This window comes from Mus musculus, chromosome 1 (genome assembly GCF_000001635.26).
Source record: "Mus musculus strain C57BL/6J chromosome 1, GRCm38.p6 C57BL/6J".
In the NCBI taxonomy this organism is placed as follows: domain Eukaryota; kingdom Metazoa; phylum Chordata; class Mammalia; order Rodentia; family Muridae; genus Mus; species Mus musculus.
In genome coordinates, this window is record NC_000067.6 from 36,335,730 (window position 1) to 36,354,018 (window position 18,289).

The 18,289-nt window shown below is 46.1% G+C and overlaps 1 protein-coding gene and 1 non-coding gene across 9 annotated transcripts in view; both read right to left on the reverse strand.

Moving 5' to 3' along the window:
* Nucleotides 1-18,289, reverse strand: part of Kansl3 (KAT8 regulatory NSL complex subunit 3) — a 33,464-nt gene continuing 15,175 nt past the window's right edge. For 6 of the 8 annotated variants that reach the window (NM_001310513.1, XM_017320240.2, XM_017320236.2 and 3 more), the window contains exons 8-22: nucleotides 18,043-18,144; nucleotides 17,865-17,936; nucleotides 16,197-16,271; nucleotides 15,904-16,061; nucleotides 13,673-13,736; nucleotides 13,089-13,289; nucleotides 12,796-12,952; nucleotides 11,488-11,565; nucleotides 10,109-10,300; nucleotides 9,656-9,737; nucleotides 9,187-9,317; nucleotides 8,341-8,450; nucleotides 7,944-8,166; nucleotides 7,522-7,655; nucleotides 1-1,922 (exon numbers count right to left, since the gene is read on the reverse strand). In NM_001310513.1, the coding sequence (NP_001297442.1) occupies nucleotides 1,902-1,922; nucleotides 7,522-7,655; nucleotides 7,944-8,166; nucleotides 8,341-8,450; nucleotides 9,187-9,317; nucleotides 9,656-9,737; nucleotides 10,109-10,300; nucleotides 11,488-11,565; nucleotides 12,796-12,952; nucleotides 13,089-13,289; nucleotides 13,673-13,736; nucleotides 15,904-16,061; nucleotides 16,197-16,271; nucleotides 17,865-17,936; nucleotides 18,043-18,144 (1,800 nt within the window). In that variant the 3' untranslated portion in view covers nucleotides 1-1,901. Of the gene's footprint in view, nucleotides 1,923-2,266; nucleotides 5,481-7,521; nucleotides 7,656-7,943; nucleotides 8,167-8,340; nucleotides 8,451-9,186; nucleotides 9,318-9,655; nucleotides 9,738-10,108; nucleotides 10,301-11,487; nucleotides 11,566-12,795; nucleotides 12,953-13,088; nucleotides 13,290-13,672; nucleotides 13,737-15,903; nucleotides 16,062-16,196; nucleotides 16,272-17,864; nucleotides 17,937-18,042; nucleotides 18,145-18,289 lie in introns of those variants that run through there. The other 2 variants (XM_006495902.3, NM_172652.3) reach the window with 2 other exon arrangements.
* Mir6898 (microRNA 6898) lies at nucleotides 12,953-13,029 on the reverse strand. The gene has a single exon (NR_105863.1). It is a non-coding gene; the product is annotated as a microRNA 6898 (primary transcript).

The window sequence follows — 18,289 nt, forward strand, 5'->3', positions numbered from 1 at the left end:
CAAAGTTCAATGTTTTGTATTTTATTCTTTTTGCTAACGTAAGATCAGAAACATTGCTCTGGCTCACTTCTATGAATTCATCCAACCCAAATTATTATAGTGATACAACCAAAGGTTGCTGTCTTTGCTCCTCAGTGACCTCTTCCACTGGGCATTTACAAGCCCTCTGTTGCCTGAAAGAGAATGTAAAGCCTTCCTGACCCTTCCACATACTCATAAGAGTACTACCTTCTGAGGCTACACCCTCAAGTCTGCCACGAGGTGGGTGGGGTGAAGTGTCTCTCCACATTCCAACTGCTGTGGTTTGAGATGGGACCCGAGGAACATGGTCTACAGACTCCAGTCACCTCCTCGTTGGTCAGTCCCTCAAAGGTGACAATCAGTGTGCTGCAGCTCCCCCTCCTCAGTTTTGCAGTTCTTCAAGGTATGTAAGCCATGCCTCAGAAGTCACCCATGGGATGCACACAGATAAACCACCAAAGCAGGATACAGGTTTTCTTTGGTTCCAGAACACAGGGGCAGCATCTTTCAGGAGCAGCCCTCCAGTGTTGCTCAAGTTGTTCTCCTAAGTCACAAAGGGTTGTTCAGGGTCCTCTGCCAACTTAATCCCTAAAGGTTTCACAGACACTCCCAGTCTTATCCTCTCTTTTGGTGGTTATATGCTCTGACCTATGAAGCTATCAAGGCCCCAGCGCTAGGCGCGCCTCATCCAGATTTCATACCTTCTCAAATTCTCTGAATGCCTTCTGAATTTCAGAATACAGCTCCACTCTGTGAACCACTGAGTGCAACTCCACAGCCAAGGCGAGGTGTGGAGACTGGAGACCTCTCTCGTCCTATCACACGTCTCTGACCTGACTTGCCTGAGGCTCCTCCACACTGTGTCCACTCAGACTATAGGTGAGAGGGCTTTGGTGTAGCTGTATATGGCCCCGTGACCAAAATCACACTTGCGTTGCTTTATTTCTCATCTTAACAGAAACTTTCTAAGTATGAAAGGGAAAGGAGCCGGCTCTGAACATCAGCTCCATCTGCAGTGTCACAGGGAATGAGAGGCTCTGCTCCATCGTCAGTGCCCACATCACCAGGACCACGGTCTACAAGACTCAGGCTGGCCCCAGAGCCTCACACAGTAGTCAACAACCTTTCCACTTCTAAGCAGAAAGGCAGAGTTCTAAGAAAGGAGACAAACTTTGAAGCACAGCCTTCCCTGTCCTAGTGCCCCAAGCTTCCTACAACAGCAGAGATAGCATGGTAGCTGGTCAATTGCTTCATTGCCAGGCAGCACACAAGACTCTCGGGGATTTGCGGTTTCCCTGACTTGGTAAATTCCATTTCTCTAGCTCTTCTTAGGCCCTCAAGTGTCATGCAGAGCTCCAAGCCCGAGCTGCCAGCAGCATAGGGCCCTTGGGTGTGCCTTGCCAACTACTTCCTTTGCCGTCCACCCCTCTTTTTGGACCTACAGGCTCTCTTCTACAGGCGATTGCACAAAATGTTGTGAGGAAGAGGAAGGGGCCAGCCATCACATGGTAACCACCATTCCCCACATCTTAGAGCAGCTAAGGGCTGGCAGCTGACAGCCCACTTCTTCCTGCCTTCATCATGAAACTGCAGTGAGCCGTTCTATACTGACACTGGGGTCAAACTACATCAGTGTTGGGGTAGAAATGCCAACTATCCAACTATGCCAGACCTGGGGATCCCAGGAACCAACTTGCTGGCCTTACATCACCTGGCCTAATGTTTTCTCAAGCCAGAGGCCCAGCCCCAAAGACAGCTAGTAGAGAGCTGAAAATGGCTGTCTTAAGGATGTCTTCAGATACTCAGCCGGCTCAGCAGGACCACACGGTTCACCTTGAGGCAGTTTTCACCAACCTGGTAAGGACATTTTGCTGGCATACTCAGGGTGCTGGAGGCAGGCGCTGTGGCAGAAGGGTGAAAAGGGGTCAAAGTTTAGCCAGACTAGACCCCTCCTCTGACCCAATCATCCCACTCCCAAGAATGCAAGCCAATGTAATGATCAATAGGAAATAAGACGCTCTGCTCTGCTCTGCTCTGGTGTTATTCATGTAAGAGAACTTGGATTCTACAGTCAGGCCCACTGGGGTACAACTTGGGGTAAGGACTCACTAGCGCAGAGGCTCTGTGAGCTTCCCTCTCACCTGGGACACAAATGACAGCACCTGCTTCCCAGGAATACTGCAGGAATTAAGTAAGATAACCTGCATAAAGCATCAACAGTATAATTCACGCTCAACCACAAACATCAGCTCTTGGTTGTATTTATCACACCCAAGGACAGGAAAGGAACACAGAGAATAGGAAACAAGTACAACACTAGACAAACTGAAAGGGAAATAAACGTCCACAACTGTTATGACAGTATCATCTTTAGGTCATGGGAATTTTGGATGTTGAGCCTTGCAGCCTGGAAGAGGGCACAGGTGGACAGATGGCATCTACTCGGCTAGGCTACTGTGTTTCTACATGTCACACGGATAGAAACCCCAAGAACACAGTGAAGAAGACTAAGAGCATGGGAGGGAAAGATAAAGGGTTTGATGAAGGATCCACTTCCTACTTGCATACAGAGCCCCAGGACAGGGGTGCACACAGGAGGTCACTGTCCTGATCTAAGTGAGTGTAATTGAGCAGGGACTCCTGCAAAGCTGTAGTGTGGCACACTGCCATGGCAACAACTAGACTAGGACCCCCTCACCCCCCCAGGCGGCTACCACCAGTGTGATCAGAAGGACACAGAGACTGGGAATGTAGGGTACAACATAGCCTTCTTCCTTATCTGCAGCCCTTATCTGTCAGGACAAACAATAGCTCAAGCCTATCAAGGAAGCATTTTATGGATCTAACAAAAATTAGTTGGTACCATGCACCAGTACTATCTAAGAATCATAAAATAAGGAAATGGAGGAAGAGGAGGAGGAGGAAGAAGAGGAAAAGGAGGAGGAAGAAGAGGAGGAGACAACGACTACTTCTTAAGTCAGGTTCCCATTGGTCTAGATCAGCTAATCCAGGTCCTGGACGCCGCTATTACAGGCATTCACCATCCTGCCTGACTCATTTGGTGTATTTAGGGCTTCACGCATGCTAGGCAAGCACCTGACCATGCCCACCCCAAAAGAACCGATTTTTCATTAGATGAGCTGGTCATGATAGTTGCTTTCTTTAATTCCAGCACAGGTCTGTAGGCTGGAGAGGTGGCTCAGCAGTTAAGAGTATTGACTGCTTTTCCAGAGGTCCTGAGTTCAATTCCCAGCAACCACATGATGGCTCACAACCATCTATAATGGGATCTGATGTGTCTAAAGACAGCACAGTGTACTCATGTTTAAATTAAAAAAAAAAAAAGGCAGAGGTTCGTCTCTGAGTTTAAGGCTAGTCTGCTCTACAAAGTGAGCTCCAGGCCAGCCAGGAGTTTACATAGTAAGACCCTTTCTCAAACAACAAAACAAAAATTAGGTAAAATATCACTGTCACATATAAAGAGTTTAACAAATGCTAGGCACAAGGACAAGTATATGTAACCCCAGTACTTAGGAACCTGCAGAATGCTAAAATAGGGTCTGGTCTGAACTATATTCTTATGGGCACGTCTCAACAGAAAGCAAACAGTGTCTTTTATCAACAAGTATCCACTGAGTATTCACATTTCCAACAGCCTCAAAAATATCAAATGTGGGTAGTTTGGTTTTTCATCATTTAAGCATTTGTGTTTCTAAGGTCCTTGGTTTAGCTGGTTAGTTTTATGTTAACTTGACACAAGATAAGACTAATTTTGAGAGAACCTCAATTGAGGAAATGCCCTCCCCACCCCTAGACTGGCCTGTGGTGTATCTTCTTGACTGTGGGAGAGCCAAGCTCACTGAGCATAATGCGACCCCTGGGCTGGACCCTAGCTGAGCAAGGAATGAGAGCCAGCCAGCAAGCAGCATCCCCTAAGGTTTCTGCCAGACTCTGTTTCTGGTATTTTATCACAGCAATAGAAACCCTACCTACTTAAGTCAATTCTACACCACGCTAGATAAGAAGGCCCAAACCTCAAGAACTCAAGTGATTTGCCCAGGAGCACACAGCTACTAGCTGAAAACCAAGCCTAACTTCAAGCACAGAGTTCTTCCTTTTAAAATCTCACTGTTAGGCCAGGTGAACAGAGGTAAAACTGGAAACATGGACTTGATAACCCTCAGTGTCCTAACTGCCCCTTTCCTGTTGGAGAAGGACCACAGTGGACCCCGCCTAGCAATAATGTACCCATTTTATTCACATGAAAACTAATCTGGGTTAAAGCCAATGAGGAAAACCCAGCTTTCATCCAGTGAGGTGGATGTCTTCTTTAGAGAAAAGCAGCAATCTGCATTCTAGTTGCACATCAATGTGACACCAGCAAAGGTAAAGACAGTCTCAGAACAGGCCCTGATGTTCAGGTCCATCAAAGCATGAAGGAGCAGAAGAACTTCTGTACTGTCTGCTGTAGTGTACATCAAAAAACAAAACTCTTCCTATTGTATTCTACAAGGACCAAAATTATCTTTTACAAAACTAGTTAACAACACTAAATAAACACACACATACACACACACACACACACACACACACACACACACACACACACGAGGTGAAAGCAAAAACAAAGAGAAACCTACAGTCTAATACTAGTAAGTGGAGCCTGAAATTCCAAGTGAAACAGAAGCAAATGGAAAGGATAAGCACCCCTTAACCAGCAGACGCTTCTGTTTCCAGCCTGTTCTCCTGTACAAAGGCCTTGTGCCCTTTGTACACATAATGAAAGTAACGAGGGTTGCAGGAAAGAACAAGAAGGGGAGACGGCAGCGTGCATCTGTGACTCTGGAATTACACTGGCACCTGGGAGACATCTGAGGCCAGTCTGAACAACACAGAGTGAACCATCTCAGACAAAACAGGATAAAACTGATGGAAAATAATGCAGTCCTGGCATTTGAAAGGCTAAGCCAAAAGGATCAAAAGTGTAAGGCACCCAGGGTTACACAACAAGACCCATCTCAAAGAAATAAACCGAAACAAACAACAAGAATCCAACAGGATATGCTGAAAACAAAGCAACAATACCCCCCACCCCCTGAATCTGGAATTCAGACAGCAGAATATCAGGAAGGCTATTTAATGAATCATTTTCACTAAAAAAGAACTGTTGATGTTCAATCATCTCATGCCGATGATTCTAAGAGGGCTAGGCACCTGCACTGTCAGACAACAGAAGGCTAGTGTAGAAAGAGAAGGAACAAGGTCATACGACAGACTCACATGTGTAGAGTTACATGGAATACTAAAGCAGAGAACTTCAAATGTTTTTTAAGGATAAACAGATTCACCATTTACTTCAATGGGTGAAAAGGTAAATAAACTAGAGCTGGGCATGGTGTGCACACCTGTGGTCCCAGGACTTGCAAGGCTGAGGCTCGAGTCTTCTACATAGTCAAACGCTGCCCAGAAGACAGAAATGAAGAGTCAAATGTAGGGCAGTCTATGCTGCCCTTCTAAAGGGAAACTTGTAAACAACAAACAAACAAACAAACAAAGATGGCTGGGCATATTCTAGCAGATGTGGGTAATCTCAGTCAGTTTGAGGCCAGCCTGGTTTACATTATCAAACTCCAGACCAGCCAGAGCTATATACAATGAGACCCTATCTCAAAAGAAAAATTTTTAGCTGTATGCATATAATTCTAGCTATTTGGGAGGCTGAAGTAGAATGATCACAGCCTTGAGGCAAACCTGAGCAATTCAGCAAGACCCTGTCTTAAAAAATAAATCAAAACGGGAACTGGGGAGATGGCACGGTAGGCTAAGCACTGAGTCGGCCTGAGGGCCTGACTTCAGGTTCCTGCTCATACAACACTTACGGTGAGCACCTGCACTCCTGGAGGCCTGAGGTCTGCCCAACCCTAGCAGACACGACAAGTTCCAGAGTCACTGAGAGATCCTGTCTCCAAAACTACAGTGGAGAAGTGAATGAGAAAGATAACCCCAATGCTAAGCTCTGGCACTAGCACACAAGTTACACACAGACATACACCACAGACAGACAGACACACACCATACAAGATCCAGAAATAGAAGTTAAAAGCCAAATGTTGAATAGAAAGCTAAAATGGGCTGGGCATGGTGGCGCACGCCTTTAATCCCAGCACTCGGGAGGCAGAGGCAGGCGGATTTCTGAGTTCGAGGCCAGCATGGTCTACAAAGTGAGTTCCAGGACAGCCAGGACTATACAGAGAAACCCTGTCTCGAAAAACCAAAAAAAAAAAAAAAAAAAAAAAAAGATAAAATGGCTTGGACTAGAGCTCTGGCAGGCAGTGTTTGCCTAGTCCGCATGGGACGCTGGGTTAAATCCTAAGTATTATACAAGGAACTGGAGGAAGTGACACACATGTACCTGTAACTGGAGAATTCAGGAGGTGCAGAAACGAGGACCAGGAGTTCAAGGCAATCCTTAGTTACATATTAAATTCAGGACCAGCCTGGGCCTGATCCTCTCAAAAAATATAATATGCAAAGGTGGATGAGATGGCTCAGTATTTAAAAGCACTTGCAGTTCCTGCAAAGGGTCATAATTTGGTACCTGGCACCAACATGGCAGCTTACAATTGTTCTTATTAACTCCAATTCCAAAGGATGTGGAGCCCTCTTCAGACCTCTGAAGGTCCCAGGAATGCACACATACATATGCAGACAAAACTCATACACAAAAAATAAGAATAATAAAATAAAGGCAATCTACTGACCAGGATAAAGCATAAGAAACCACGTAACAGAAAAAGGATTAACATAAAACCAGTGTTTGTTTTACTGTATGTAAAAACTCACATTGAAGTGACCAAGATCCAACTCTAAAAAGTCGTCCTCTAATCCCCACCTATGATCTAGGGTTTTTTTGTTGCTGTTTTTCCCTAACTTGACACAGCTAGAGTTATCTGGAAAGAGGAACCGTAACTGACAAAGGGCTTCCATAATCACACTGCATATGTGTAACCAGCAGAGCACTGACGGGGGAGGGCTCAGCTCACCAGAAGCACTGCCGCTCCTGGGCAGGTGGTCCTGGGGGTATAAGAAAGCAAGGTGAATCGCTAAGAGGAATCGACTGCTACTTCCTGGGTAACCCTAAAGATAGCAATGAAGACATGGTCCAAGAGTCAGCCTCTACTGATAAGGTCTGAATGATGAAACCAAGAAAGGGAGGAGAAAGGGAAGAAGAGAGAAATACTCAGAAACATTCTACCCAGTCACGGATGCCCTTGGAGCTTCACCATCTCAATCCTCACAACAGACAGTTTTACAGAGAAGGAAAATCAAAGAGGTCCTGCCTTGCTCAAAGTGACAAGGCTAGAAACTCAGAGTCCAAATGTGAATCTGGTCTGCCAACAAGTTCAGCGCAATGGCAGGTGTGGTCAACACTGTGGCCAGCCCCACATTTACCTAGGACTGGAACCTGCTCACTTCCTGGGTCTGCCCAGGCCAACTCACCTGTGAACTAGATGGTAGCATCTGGGAGTTGGGCTCCTCGGACGGCGTTGCCCCTGACCCCATAGGGCTTAGCGTGGTAATTCTGCTTGGCTGGCCACGCAGCGTCAGAGTAATGGTGGTGGGGACCTTTAAGCCTAAGTAAGAGACAGACAGACAGAGAGAAAGTTAGGAAGACAGGGTACTGATTTCTAGCCTCTACTTTCAGGTAACAGTTTCTTCCCAAAACAGCATCTTGGCTTTCTTCCTGGGCAGGTAGGTCTACGCTGTCAGTAAATTTGAAGGGCTCCAGTCTGTGTTCTCTAGACCTTTCTGAGGGCAGGTTCCACAGAGCTGAATCCAAGAATCAAGGAAAGTTCACCTTGCCTATCTAAGACCTGGAAATACCCAGAACTGGAAGTCCCCATCATTTTCATGGCACTTACCTGATGCTTGGTTGGAAATCTGAGCCAAGCCAGGTAGGCTGCTTGCCAACTTAGCGAGGCTCCCATTGGTCAGCAGCTGGTGGATGGCAGTGGGCTTCCCACCAGGAGTGGCACCCAAGGAGGAGAGAGTGGTGGCCACAGGGATGGTACGGACAATGGTGCTCGTGCCTGTGGTGATGGCACCCAGACTCTGCATGGGGGTTGGCAATTTCACACTGGTGGCCTATTGGACACAAGCAGATGATTAGAAGTTACCACCCAACAATAACACCAGAGCCTGCAGAGCCCACTCAGCACATGGCAAGCAAGGTACTCTTCCAGGATTTTTATTATCTTTATATTATCCCTCCCATAAGAAGTTCTTATCCCACACTACCCAGTACAGCAGATGATATACCTGTGGGGCTGGCCCTGGGGAGGGACTTCCTGGGAGGCCAGAGGTCTTGCTGCTAATATCCTGTAAGCTGAAGCTGAGGCCCTGGAGGAGGCTGCTGGCTGAAGCGGTCCCTAGGAGAGGACATGGCAGATGCAGCAGACATCAGTCCCGGGTATTACCCACAAGCAGCCTATAGCACTTTCATCCTACAACAACCTAAGCTTGCCCTTAAGCACTACCCTGCCCTCAGAAAGATACCAGGAAAGCCTTCCCAGCACACACAGAAGTTACTACACAAGGACAGGTGCTATGCCAGACACTGCCTTGGATTTACTTTTCCAACCTGTTCTAAGCCAGCAGTCCTGCACTTTGTACAGAAAAACGGAGAGCTTGAATCTCACTTTTCAGAAACACAAATTCAATTACTTCTACAGAAAAGAAAGAATAAAGCAAGTGGATTCTGATACCTGACCACATTACATATAGTCCAACAACCTGAAAGTAAAATCTTAAGGGAGAGGTAATTCAGCAATGTCCTAACCCATGGTACCGGCAATCAGCCCTTCCAGGCAGGCTAGGCTCAGAAAAAGTAGATATCAAAGAGGTAAAACACATCTCACTTTGCTGAAGTTCAGTTCAGCACCACCTCCAGCTTTATCTAGTTGGAGGTATGAAAAAGAAGAAACAACACAGGCAACTGTCTATCCTCACAGTAAAGGACACAGCCCCTACAGACAGTAAAGACAAGCTAATTCCAGTTCCCGTTAGCTTCTGCTACCACTGGGAGAGCAGAGCTACTCTTTCTCGCTCCAGTTCCAGAACTGGTCTAAGACCACCCCCTGCAGCAGCAGATCCAAGACAAGATACCTGGAAGGGAGCTGCCTGGAGAAGTGGCCACCAAGCGGCTCTGCAGCGTGTGGATAGCATTAGGTGTGGCACTGCTGGAAGCCACAGATGGGGTTGTGCTGGCTGTACCTCCACCTTCAGAAGAACTTGACCTGGAAATAAAGGAAGGAGCCCTGTTATCCAAAGAGCAGCAGCCCACAGCCACAAGGGGTATCCCGAGTGAAGTCCGTCCGTCAGGCAAGGAAGAATCTTTGGTTTCTGTTTCAGTTCCTAAGCCCCACCTCTATCCTTCTAAAAGCCAGGCCTAAATGAAAGAACTCAAGTCCTGGGTAAAGTCAGTGGATGCTCTGTCAGAAAGAAAGCTCCCAATCAGAAAAAAGTCACATGCCTACAACTGACTCTAGAATATCTCAACTTCCCTGAAGACCAAACGAAGCAGAAGTTGAGTGAACAGGAGGAAGACTAGGAGAGCAAAGGCAGACAGACTCACTTGGCTGTAGTGAGAAGTCCAGTGAGTTCCTTGGCTCCTGCTGAAGCTCCCAGGGTCATGGTGATGGGCTTCCCTCCGGCAGCTGCAGAATAACCAAGACCAAAGTTCAGTCCTAACTTGCCCCTAAACCAAGGCTGAATTTAAGATGGAAAATGAAAAAGAACAGCTATGCTATTCAGGGACAGCTGGGGTTCTTCTCTTCCTTCCTTCCATTTTTTAAGCTGTCTATTACCTTAATTAAAACCCCAAATGGACAAAGTGTATAATGTTCTAAATGGCCCCACAAGTACTCTGATATTGTCTCCCTTCTTGAGACAGGTGACTACCACTTTCCACCATGTGTGACCTCAGACCATCTCTGTTCCAGGTGACCATTGACTGACAGAGGCTGGGTTGCCTGCCAAGCCTGGGAACGCTGATCAGCCTTTATCAAAGACAGCACAAAAGACTCACCTTCAGGTGTTCCACCTTGAGAAAGAGTGCAAGGTCCTCCAACTGTGTCCCCTTGGGAGATCAGGGACACTTTGATCTTTGGTCGCTTGGAAGGCTTTGCTCCAGGAAGAGGACTGGAAGAATGGTGCCTCTTAAGCTGGACCCGAAGCTCTTCTTTCTCTATGTCCTCCACTGATTCTGATGAAATGGGAACTAAGAAACAGAGCTGAGGTAAGATCTTCTATAACTTATAAATACCACAAGCCAAGCCATCCAGAAGAGACATGTGGAAGTTGCACAGGAAAAGGGACACAGGTACAGGTTGTCCCACCCATTGGGGACCTGACTTGGAATATCTCAGAGATAACTCAGCCTATCTCAGTTGCCCTGGAGTAGGGAGACAAGGGGCCTTGAGCTGTTGGGAACCAAACAAAGGATAAAAGGCATGCTGACATCATCTAGCAGAACCAACCCCATCAGAGAACTAAGTAAACAGTTTTCTCTGCACTTTCCAGACTCGAAGAAGCTGGTCATTTCCCTGTTATACACCTTCTCCCAAGCTGTCCCATAGCTGGGGACAGTAAACAGCCTATAAGGAACATCCACAGGCAGGCCACCTAATCCTCTGCACAAGGGAGTTTTCCCAGGGCTTCCGCAGCCTCCATCATGCATTAGGTACTTGAGGCTGAGGGCTTTGCTTGTCAAATGGTGGTAAGGCAGACAGACTGCTACCAGGAGTTGCTGGCTCTCAGGAACTACTAGGTGAGGTAGCATTTCAGCTGCTGCCCAAATAAGACAAAAGTGGCCCATGTCCCAACCAGGTCTACGGATATGAACTTCCATTAACTCAAACAGATCACTATGTATAAAGGCAAACGTCCCTTGCCTCCCTAGGCTTGATAACCTTTAGACTTTCTCAGTTTCCTGCTCTGTAACCTCAGAAGTCTCTTTTGTAGTGAGCAAGACAGCAGGCCAATGAACATTGGGGTTGCTGGCGTGGGGCTACAGTGAGGGAATCAAGGGCTGCTTAGGGATGAATGTACCAGCCTAAGACAGAGGAGTGCTCTAAGCAGCTCTCTTGTACTTGCAGCAATCAGGATGGAAACAACCAAGGCAGGGAGAAAACAGACAAGGAAAATGCAGGCTCACATGAAGGCAAGCAGGCCACAGGCATACAAGCATACAAGGGAGACTCAGAGCCAAGGAGCGTGGCAGAAAAAAGTGAGAAAGCAAGAAATGCCACCATGAGAAACCAATAGGGAGAACATAAGCAAGGGAGCTAGTACAAGGAGCTGGGAGACAGAGAGAAAGGAAGAGAAAAAACCAGTGGAGAGCAGGGAACACTGAGAGGCAGGGAGGAGAGCAGTAAGCCTAGGCGAGCAGGTGAAAGCAATACTCACCAAAGAGACAGGAGGAGGTGCCAGGAGGAAAAGCTTTCCTCACCAGCATGTTTTGTTTCAGAAAAGCAGCAAACTGTGCTGGAATGAATCAGAAAGAATTATAGAATCACAGCCAGCTAGAGAATGGAGGAACAGAGCGGGAACAAGGAAAAGATGAAAACCGTCAACCATTCTTTCTAAGGGAACCACACAGATCTGGAACCTGACTTTGCTGTGTAATTGTCACACGAGGCTGTTGCCAAGCCTCAACAAGCTAGGGCAAGTCACCTCCAAACAGAGGGGTCAGCAGGCAGTGAGAGTTCTGTTAACTACTGTTCCCCACCCACCCATCAGCTCTGCCTAAGCATGGTTGTATGGATGCTGCTATCCTACTGACACTCATGGCTCCCATCTTAAACCCAGCTCACCATTCAGCCTTCCAGACCACCTTACATTTCTCCACTAATCATGCTACCCAGAGATACAGCAACCTGCTGGCTCTGCCTTCACTAAATTCTAAGGAAATTCCACTAGTCCCAAGTACCACTTACAGAGCATGTACACAGATCCCAGGTACCCAGCCTCTTTTGTTGCCTTCACCCACCCACTCATACTTGTTAGTGGCACTTCATAAGAAGCCTTAGTTTAAGTAATGGAGCCTTTGGCCTCATTAAAAGTAAAAGGGGTGGTGAGCAGAGGACCATGTTGGGATGGAGGGGAGTGGGACAGACAGACATTAGGGACAGAGCCACCGATGCTTCTTTCTTTACTCACTGAATTCTTTCTTTTCTACAGCTCCTTACTCACACAACCCTTGGATCCCTCCAAACCCTGATTTCAACGATAGTGATGTTCCCCAGTCTTATCTGAAGCTTAATGGCAGAACACTGACCAAATCTGTAAATGTCGCATCATGGAACTCTTTAACTCTTCAAGACCAAACCAAAAGGACAAGGTGAGCTAGCCTATTCTGAGGAGTAAAATCAGTCACCACGTGCTTATCATTTGGAAAGCCCTCTGACTCCAGGAATGGTTGGCAAAATACACGGCTTCTTCAATTAGAAATTAGAAAAAACGCCAGGCTACTACACACACGGTTAGCTTATAAGCTCAACGTCTCCAGCACACCAGAACACGGTGACTATGACAAAATGCCTATTACCACATAGCCTTGGGACTCGTTTCAACCTGAGTTTACCTAGAAGCAGTATGGGAGCCTCTCAAGCTGCCCTGAAAAAGCTGCAGAGCTGATACTTCCCAACTCCACATGACACTAGCTGCAGGAGACGGAGCCCCACTGGGGCTGCTGGGCCAGGAGACCATCTGTACCTTGGGCTTGTCTGTGGGTCAGCACAGCTTCTGTCCTCTGCACATGTCTTTTCAGCAGCTGGGAGGTCCCAATCTGACTTGATTTCTGGGTAGAGGTCACTGTGGTCACTTTGGTCTTAGGGCTAGAGGTGGGGCTGCTGGACACACTGGAGAGATCCTGGGTAGAGAAGGTACAAAGAGACTTGAATCCAAGCATCATTCGGCATGGCTCCCTGCATCTCCCCTTACAGGGATTCCCAGACATTCCCACAAAGGAAGACCTCAGTAAAGGCGCCTCTCCCTGCACACACTACCTCTGAGCCTGAGGGGGATGTGGGGAGCCTGGCAGCTGGGGAAGCAGGACGACTGCCTCGCTCAGGAATTTCAAAGGCCAGGTCTCTTCGGGTCAAGTCCCGGGGTTTCTTCTTCTTCTCAGCATCCTGATCCCGAGGCTCAGAGCCCACATGACCCTCAGCACGAGTGAGCACTCCAGTCAGGAAGTCTACAATCTCATCCTAGTGTGAAAAGGAGCAAAGGCCTTAGTCCTCCCCTGGAGAACAGGACCCTCCTAGATAGCACCAAGATAAACAGAACTCTATTCTCCCATGATGGTTCTTTCCACTCCCAAGGCCACATACAGGCCAAGCTTAGCTGCGATACCTGGGGAAGACCAGCAGGTGCCTGTGCAAAAGCTCTGGGCATACTCCATGCCCCACTCTGTTGAGTGCCCACCCATATCTCAGTTCACCTCTTTGCTTTGTCCTTCCCTGCTCTCCTTTCTTTGACTGTGACTTAGGTCTACCACACAGCCTACTGGAAACCCTTCATGGTCCAGAGTGAGAAAGGCTGCTGCCAGTAAGACAAAACCTAGCAACAAAAAGGAGAGCAAACTGTTTACCTGAATACATCTGTCCACCATGCTCTGAGTCAGGCCCTCTGATTTCTTCTTTGCTTTGCTTATTCTAAGAAGCAAAAAAGAAACAGTGAGAGCAGTGAAATGACCAAGCAGAGAGAGCATGACGACTGAGTGCAAACTCTGCAGCCTAGAGTGGAAGGGACCTGACCTTGAGAGTTGTCTCACACACACACACACACACACACACACACACACACACACACACACACACACACTCTCTCTCACACACATGGAGCGGGGGAGGGAGGAGAGGGAGAAGGAGAGAGAGAAAGGAGAGCTGTAAAAATTTTTTTTACCTACAGAGTAAGACCCTATCTAAAAGCAACAAAAACCTGATTTCTGACTGATGCTCCTGGAAAACAGAAAATCAGACCCATAAGTTTTACAATGGAGAGCAATATTACTGAAACTATACCAGCCCTCCAAAATAAATGGCATTTAATACAAATACTACCTATGTTCGTATTGATCTTCCAATGTGAGTTGCTCAGGACCTACATGGTTTAAAAGAGAACTAACTCCTGCACATTATCCTCTGACCTTCATAAAGTGTCAGGGCATGGGGACACCGGCACACAAAACCAGTAATAAAAATGTAACTCAAGGAGGCTGGTGAGATGGCTCAGTGGATAAGAGCACCAACTGCTCTTTCAAAGGTCCCGAGTTCAAATCCCAGCAACCACATGGTGGCTCATAACCATCCATAACGAGATCCAATAGCCTCTTCTGGTGTGTCTGAAGCCAGTTACAGTGTACTTACATATAATAAATAAGTCTTAAAAAAACTGACTTTGCTTTTTTTAAAAAAATGTAACTCAAAAATTTGAAACAAAAATTTTTAATCAGGTAAGGTGGCATACACCTTTAATTTCAGCACTCAGGAAGCAGAGGCAGTAAATTTGAGGCCAGTCTGGTCTACACTACATAGTTATAAGACAGCCAGGACAACAAAATTAAAAAATTAAAAAGAAATAAAATAAAAAATGTAAAGTGTATGTAATGAAAAGTTTGATGTCAAAGACAAGAGTCTCAAAATCTTTCCTCCTGACGGACCAGTGCACACCATTAATTCTAGCATTAACTCAGAGCAGAGGCAGGTGGATCTGTGAGTTCCAGACTAGCCTGGTCTACATAACGATAGTTCCAAAATAGCCAGAGCTACATAGAGAGATTCTATTATAATTTCTGCAACTAAAGATGTTTCCTAAGATTTAATGAATGGCTGTCTTGATGACCAAAGTCACAAGACACCTTACCTTAAATCCCTCCCAAAATCTGGCTTTGTTGATACTTTATAATGTATCAACAAAGTCAGGCTTAACACAAGTAAATCTATGTTCATACTGGTCCTCAAGGAATGAAATTTTTTAAAATGCCTACCCCAGGAAAAGTCTGATTACAATCTCAAAGTATAACCTCCCCACAAGATGACTCCTAATTACAAAGGGGAAACAGTAATTTCATAGTGGAGAACCCCACAGTAGCTATCCCAACTGTATGATCAACGTTATTATCAGTAGTAACAAGATAAATTGAATCATGTATCCTCTGACAGAATACACTGAGAAGCAATGTCACCTTTGTGGCATTCCTGACAAAACTAAACATCTTCAATAGATCAGAGAAAAACATGTAAAAGAACTATCGATATTTTATAACTGATCAGCCATCTTCAACCATGTCAAGGTTCCAGAAAACAAACACTGAAGACTAGGCATGGAGACTCAGGAGGCTAAGGGCAGAAAGATCCTCCTCAAGGCCATTCTCAGCTACATTGTAAATATGAGTACAGTCTGGGCTACATGAAATCCTGCCTCAAAACAAATAAGAAAGAGAGGGAGAAAGGGGCTCACTTTCTCTCCAACCTCCCTCCCCTTCTCCCTCTCTCTGTTCCTCTCCTCTCTTGGGAGATACTGATGAAATCTAGGTTTGTTATTTAGATTAGACAATACTATCAAATCGACATTTTGATTATATTTTGTCTAGGTGAGGGATAGAGGAGATTTCAGATTTCTTGTACTAGTGCTGTAGTTTTTTGAAATAGGTTCAAGGGCCAGCTAGCTATTGCTTTAGCCTCCTGAATACATTTTGGGATTATAGGATGCAAGTTTAATTGTTCCTTCAGCCATACTGGTCTGTCTTTATTCGGCCACGGATAAACATTCTCTAACATTTCAATACGTTCCCTCTCGTCCTTCGGGAGATGGACCCACCTGAGATTATCATCAGCTCCCCCAACCACCACCAAGCTATTTTCTGCTCGAATCTTTTCCCGGAAGTCCTCCATGGCTTCAGGGTGACACTGTAGAGAATTCTGACCAATGACGAAGAGGACTGGAGTCTTCATGTCCAGGAGGGGATCGTCCACATCCTGGAAGAGGCAGGAGTTTAGATGTAAGCAGTTGGCCCTCAACTAATGCCGATGCAGCATGCACTCCACTGTTCCACATTCCTGCTGCCCCCCACTCCCACTGCCAAAGACCAAGCAGTTTCATCTCCCTCTTACCCCCCTGGGTCCATCCACAGTAAGCAGAGGAAACCCAAGGCAGACAACAGCAGTGACGTACTCCATCACAGACACCTGTACATAATAAAGGCATCATTCAGCTTTAGGATAAGTAAATTCACTACACCCCAGCCTCCCCAGAATGCAAGTGGGCCTGGGTAGCCCAGAGCCACCAGTCAGTCCCAGCTTTTCTTGCTTGTTCTAGCCTTCAGTTTTGTCAGCCATACATGATTAAGAGTACAGAGCACAGGCAGTCACCACCTAGAGAACTGGAACCCTGATAGGACCTTCATACACACCTGAGTCTGATGGGAGCTGTCATACTTTAGTCCTGCTAGACAATCTAGACTAGAACCCCCCTTACTTATGACTTTGTTATTGAGAACAAATATAATCAAAAGAACACAAATGTTACCAGGCTGGGAGATATAGGAAAGACAGAGTAGCACACTTATCTCATATGTGCAAGGCCCTGGCTCCATCTCTAGAACACACAGAGATACCCCAAACACAGAAAAAACACAAATGCCAACACTGTCCCTTAAAAGAAGAAATCTCTCATCAGCAGTTTTAAGGGACACTCCCACACAGCTGAGGCTTCTCAAGGCGTGTGGGCCTGAGAGTCTGTCCTGCGCGGGCGTGTGGGTGTGCAGGCATGCAGAGGGTAGCAGATGCTTGTTTTCACTACTCTACACCATACTTGACTACACTGGTTGGAAGAACTGGGACTCTTCAAACATGAAGTCAACATCAAATTCAAAACTAATTTGTGTCTATTTGAAATGTTAAGCAGAATAAATCTTTAAAAAAAAAAAAAAAAAGAAGAAGAAGAAATGTTAAGGAGAGACCATAGTATGTATTTAAGTCTGGGGGGAAAAGGACCCCCCCCCCCCAGATACATGCTCTGTCATATATAAATGAAACACAGATTTGAAACTTTTAAGATTGTTTAGTTTTCTTCTCTTAAGAAGTTTGGAGTACATGGGGGACTTTTGGGATAGCATTGGAAATGTAATTGAGGAAAATACGTAATTATATATATATATATATATATATATATATAAAGAAGTTTGGAGTAAAGCTGGTGGGCAGTGGTGGTGCACGCCTTTAATCCCAGCACTCGGGAGGCAGAGGCAGGCGGATTTCTGAGTTCGAGGCCAGCCTGGTCTACAGAGTGAGTTCCAGGACAGCCAGGGCTACACAGAGGAACCATGTCTCAAAAAACCAAAACCAAAACCAAAAAAAAAGTTTGGAGTAGCCTAAACTTATATATAGTTCAAGGTAGCCCAAAACTCATGGCAACCTTCAGGCCTCAGGCCCCAGAGCTGACATTACAAGCATGTGCCATTACACTTTGGAGGTTTCAGCAAAATAATCCAGAGCACAGAGAAAGTGGGCAGGAATAGAACAAGCAAGCCTGACTATGAGCTCATCCCTGAAAAAGCTGGGTGAAGAGATCAACGAGTTTACCTACTGCTCTCTCCTTCCTATTGTAACGTTTCTGTAATGTTATCCAAAACTAAGACTGTCCTCCACAGTGTAAATGCAGTAGCTTCCCATGCAGAGTACCTACTACTAAGACAGACAAGGAAGATCTCAGAGTAAGAAAGGTTCCCAGAACCACCTTCAGGTTTTCAGTAACCTCCAAATACGTCAGAAACTACTTACATGACAGGCCACCAAAGCTCCCGTATTCCATCCAATCAGGATGATGGGTTTGTGTGGGAAATGGCTGTGAATCTTTGTGGCAAGAGAAAAAAAGACAGTAGGTAAGATGGGAGACTCCCTGGCACAGAACAATCACACACAGGGTACATCTCAGCCAACTAAACCCAGGCATTCTCACCTCTAGCACTTTGCTTCTCACGGCCCCAATCATGTGTTCGAGGCACTGCAGAACTCCTACCCCACTGCCATTGTTCAGTAGATGGGTCGCTACAGGGATGACCTAAAGGGAGAAAGAGCATCCATGCCAGGAGTGCCAAGATTCAAATCTCGATTCTGCTTGATATCCAAATCCCTTAGACATGTGACACTTAATGCCAAAATCAGAGTTAGGGGAATGAACCACATTTGTGTTTAACAAACTCAAC